Source organism: Falco peregrinus, chromosome 5 (assembly GCF_023634155.1).
Source record: "Falco peregrinus isolate bFalPer1 chromosome 5, bFalPer1.pri, whole genome shotgun sequence".
NCBI lineage: Eukaryota > Metazoa > Chordata > Aves > Falconiformes > Falconidae > Falco > Falco peregrinus.
In genome coordinates, this window is record NC_073725.1 from 87,967,797 (window position 1) to 87,973,047 (window position 5,251).

Genomic DNA, 5,251 nt, shown 5'->3' on the forward strand with positions numbered 1-5,251 from the left:
CAAAAAGGAACTTGCCTGCTAGGGCTGATGGAAAGGCAGGTAGATCTGGGGTCAGTTTTAGCCTATTAAGCAGCCCAGTGACCAGGTCTATGGGCAGGGATTTAACTTCTCCTGCAGATCATTTTAAGAAGTATTTGTGTACCACAGTGCCACATGTTTTAACAAATCGGACCTGCTTTTAGCACTTTATGGCACAGGTGACCTAACACTTGAGCGGAGTTTGAACGATGCATGTTAGGACAGGTTCAGACTGGGAACTGCAAGCTCCTGAGGACAGTTAAAAGAAGCAACCGGTCTCCGCTCCCAGGCAGTCCTGAAGCCCTCGGCCAAAAGGACTGATGGAAAAATGCTGCTGTGGACTTGCTGAAAATGGTAACTTGGCTTCAAAACATCTTCAGGCTGCTCTGCTGAGCTTGTTGAGCCTTTGCAAAGCTGTAGGGTGGAGAGGGCTGCAGGCTGGATCCCAGTTTGGAAGGCTGCCAATGCCCAAATCTTCAGTAATTTCAACATGGGGTCTCTCACTCTAATAACTCTTGTCTACCCTTCTCCAGGTTGCACTCCAGGGGTGACCCACATCAGCATCATGCTCCATTTAGAGGTACTTGAATAATGTGCCTTGCTTGTACAAATACCAAGTGGATATTCACTGCTGGGCTGGGACTCAGCCACATCCCTTAGAAGGTCACCAAAGGTTGGAAGGACAGCTGAGATGCCCTCTCCTTCTGCATCCCCTGTCCTGCTTGCTATTACGTACAAACAAATGTCCTTACAGAAGGAGTTTGAACTGTGTGGGTGACAACGACAGTAGAAAGCAATTTCTAAAGAGAATAAATAACTTCTGCCTGGATTAAAGCAAACATCTGATTTGCTTTCTTCCTTTTCATGTATGAAGAGTTCTCACTTTACAGTGCAAGTACGCTTGGATCAGATGCAAGGCAGGAATCAGGTCTGGGTGCTGATCCTTGCTCCCCTCATCCTGCTATATGGTCTCACGTTAATCATTTTCTCTCTCTGTATCTGCTGAGCTCCCAAGCACCATAAGGCACAGAGACTTTCCTTTTGGTCCTTGAGCAGAACAGAGCCCCATAGTTCCCTGTACTCAGCCCAATCATACTATACTGTATTGCATTTACAATGCTGCACCAAATGCATCGAAGACTCAGCTGCATCCTTTTTGCGCAGGGCCTGACAGTGCTTGGCAAAGCCACGAAATGGGTAGTCAGAGGGGATTGAACTTGTTTTAATTTCCAAAAATACAGTTTATATTCACGTCCATACTTACATTCAGATCCAATAAATATACACAACAGCTTTCCAGGACTTCATGATCGGTGTCACTTACATAATAATAAAGTGGTTACATCACATTTTATATGCAGTTTGGTTTAGAATGTGAAAGTACTATGAATACATTGAATCCTTTCAACGATATTTTCCTAGTCTTGTTTTTATCCTTTCTTATCATGTTTGAAAGATTCCCGAATACTATGAATCTCTTACAAGGGTCAACGACAGTAAAACAGTGTGAATAGACTATGCAGCACTTTGTAACCATGGCTCGTACACAATTTCAAGATCAGTGCTGTGGCCTTTTTTGTATGAAACTTCCTCTTAAGGAGTAGTGTTTTTCTTTTAAGAGATCCTCTTGAAGATTTCCAAAGGTATTATCTGAGCTGTTTCCTGCTTTGAGCTGATCCCAACAGCGCAAAGCAGCCATAAACTCTGCTTAACCAGGTAGTTAAAACAAGTTTAGTATTGTTTTGCATCACTAGGGCAGTACAAAGCCAGCAGCGTGTACCGGTAAATCAGTTCTCTAGAGTACAGAAAGTGGTAACACACGTCCAGCTTAGCTAGAATACCGTAAGAGCTTCACACAGCCCAGTACAGCCCGTAACACTTTTAGCTGGGAAAGGGAGGGGGGTGAAGAGAAGTCTATGTACATTTATTTGAGCTTGTAAGTCTCCAGATTTTAGCTTTGCTATGAATTCATCTCTCCTTTAAGTCCCCAAGTTCTCCAGGTCTACAAGAACTTTGCAGTACCGAACCATGCCCTCAGACCTTGCTGGTCTGCATATGTCCATTGAATTCAATATTTCTCTGCGTCAACATTGACTCCTGCAAGCGACTGCTGTTCTCTTGCCTGTGTTCAATGGGGTCACCGTCCTCTACACCATTGCCCTTTCGGAGGCAAAGGACTTTCTGAAAACTCTGCTTGAAGTTGTCAGAAAGAAATCCATAAAGAATGGGGTTGGCACAGCTGTTTGCATAGGACAGGACCACCACGAAGAAGTAAACCCCTACTAACACAGGGTCTTCTGGCAGTATAAATATCAAATTGACAATGTTCATCATGTAAAATGGGAGCCAGCAAAACACAAAGACCACCACAATGATCACCACCATTCTGGTCACCTTCCTCTCTGATCTCCTGCGCCTCGTAGACCCGACTCGGATGCCCGAAGATTTGACTTTAATCACGATCAGCAAGTAGCAGAGACAGATCACCAACAAAGGACCAAAAAACCCGAGGACCGACGTGTAAATGATGAATGCTGCTGACCAGATGTTGACAGGCTCTGGCCAGTTCATGTTGCAGGTGTGAAAGTCTTCCTGCACGTCTGAAAAAATGATGACTGGAAGCACCACCAAGAAGGAGAATGTCCAGACAGTCACGCTGATGAGCTTGGCCACCCTGGGACGTCTCCATTTGGTTGATTTAATGGGATGAACTACTGCCAGGTAGCGGTCCATGCTCATCACAGTCAAACAAAAAATACTAGTGAATTGGTTAATACCATCTACAGTCATAACCAGCCTGCACAAAAAGGAGCCAAAAGGCCAGTAGGAGATGGCGTTCTGGGTGGCCAGGAAGGGCAGGCCCAGCATGAAGAGTACGTCAGCAACGGCTAGGTTCAAGATGTATATGTTGGTGACTGTTTTCATCTTGGCATAGCGCAAAACCACATAAATGACCAATGTGTTGCCACTGAGTCCGACTGCGCATACCAGGAGGTAGCAGATGGGAATCAGGACTTTGTGGATGTATTTGAATGAGGGCTGCTCTGAAAGTGTCCCGTTCTCTGTCACATTGGTCAGCAGTGAGGAATTCACATCGCTAGAGCTAGCTTCTGTGCTAAATGTGCTGGTGAAGTACAAAGGATCCATAACTTCTCCTCCTCAGTTTTTCTTTTCAAGCTAAGAGAGATTAAACTTCACGGGCATCTTGCTCCTAGAGAGAAAAAAAAAAAAGGCCGGGGGAGGGGGGGGGGTAGAAAAAGAGAGAAAGAGTGAATTCCAAGTAGATGCCTTACACATCATTTAATTCTCTATCTGTAATCAGAACTTGTGTTTGCATTATGCAGTTAGCAGATGTGATGGGATCAATGCCTGAGCAAAAGAACTGCACAATGAGAGCGCCCAAGTGCTCATCCCAGTGGATGGCGGTGTCCATTTAACTGTCAAGCTCCGTGCAGTGGTGTCAGGACTGGGAGTAACTGTGAAGATGGGAGGCTGCACGGCAGTTGGACGGCACGCACCCCACCATGTGAGGGCAGAGGGTGATGGGCAGCACACTTCCCAGTCAGAGGCAGCAGCTTTCCTGCAACAAAGGAGTCTGAACGTCCCGGCATGTGGGCTGCCCAGGTCCAATGCTGGCTGGAACAAGGCCAGTCCTTCCTCTGCTGATGAGAAATGCTAATTCTTGCACACCTCCTGCGCCACTTGGCAAGCAAGCTTCACCGTTTGACTGTCTTACTTTCTGTAACCTGTCATACACACATTTTACTTTTACGAAACCAAGGAGAGGGCGATTAATACCCTCCGCTTCCCAGCTTGCGCAAAAATACACAAATCTAGCACCCACCTTCCCTCCTAGCTTGCTGTCTAAAAACTGATACCGAAAACATCAGACAATAATTTCAGAAGACTCTGACCGAACAGCACATCAGAGCGAGACTGAAAGCACAGCCCTGGCATTAGTGCTGAAAGTTTTAAAGTCCAATTTGGGGCAATTCTGCTATTGCTTAGCGGAGGGTGCCTGGAGAGGCTTAGCGACTGACTCAGCCCCACCACGCTCCCATACAAGCTCTGAGTGCTTTCAGAATCCGGAACCAAAGATAGTTCCTGGGTTTTTGTATCTGAAGCTCCACCATGATGTTTCACAGGTCTCCCTGTTTACATAGAAACAGTCTCAGTTTGATATATTCAAATGCCACTTACAGCCTGGCAGAACCAATTGAGAATCCCCAGGGAACATTGGCAGCTATGTAGGTGGGGAAATAAAACCCTCTAATAACTGACAAAACCCTAGGGAAAAAATAAAAAATAAAAATGAATGAACTGTGAGATGGAAAGGACCATGTCTGAGAACACTTGTCCCTCGGGTCAGACCACGTGCACACAGATGTGAAGTCCACGATGGAAAGGAATGAGCTGTTTCTCCTCCATCTCTCAAGAGGTTCTTCTGTTAGTGTTTCTGGATCCCTCTCCTCTCACCCTAAAGTGTGCTTTTTGTCTAAGAAACACCTTTCTTCTGCAAGAAATTCAAACTGCAGCGAGCAGCTTCAGGACACAGACAGCTGGTTGGATTTGGTGATAGAAGAGGTTTTATTTGACAATCTGCCAAGGTTTGAAAGTTTCCAATGCTCTGTTTCTGCAGCATGCTTGATTCACGTGAGTATTTTTTTCATTGTCTGAACATGGTCTAAGGAGGTGTTTATAAAGCTTCCCGTTATAAAAAGTTTAAAGCATCTGCAATAAAAGAGTGGAGATTCAAAGCACCAATCTGGCCCAAGATCACTCCAAGTCTGGACCACAGACTGTGGTGCAGGTGCTCCAGCAGGACGTGCCCAGCAGCTTCTGCTCCCATCACTCAGTTAGGTTTCCATAATAATCTGGGGACATAATCTGGATTCAGAAACACCCAGCCCACATCACACCCATGCCTTTGAAGCACAAGTAAAATCCTGTATCATGCAAGCAGAAAAAGTGCTTCTTGTCTCCAAGAGGAATGCAAACACCTCCACAGGCTGGTTACCATGCTTTCTCTTTGGGCGAGAAAAACTGCAGTGGGTGAGAGTAGAAGTCCCTCCAGCTACCAGTAGTAATCACAAATATGCTGTTCCGATTTGGAAATGTGCAGATGGGGAGTAGGTGTCTCACATGTAACTCTGTGGCTGGGAGGAGATGTACCAGAGAAATCAGAAATCAAGGGTGGCTGGGATGGTAAAGCTGAGGGAGCTTCCCAAGGCTC

The 5,251-nt window shown here is 45.8% G+C and overlaps 1 protein-coding gene across 1 annotated transcript; it reads right to left on the minus strand.

The window, feature by feature from the left end:
• Positions 1–1,315: 1,315 nt before the first annotated feature.
• SSTR5 (somatostatin receptor 5) lies at positions 1,316–3,222 on the minus strand. The gene has a single exon (XM_005229022.2). The coding sequence runs from the start codon at positions 3,163–3,165 to the stop codon at positions 2,053–2,055; it is 1,113 nt and encodes a 370-aa protein (XP_005229079.1). The 5' UTR covers positions 3,166–3,222; the 3' UTR covers positions 1,316–2,052.
• Between the last annotated feature and the right edge of the window lie 2,029 nt (positions 3,223–5,251).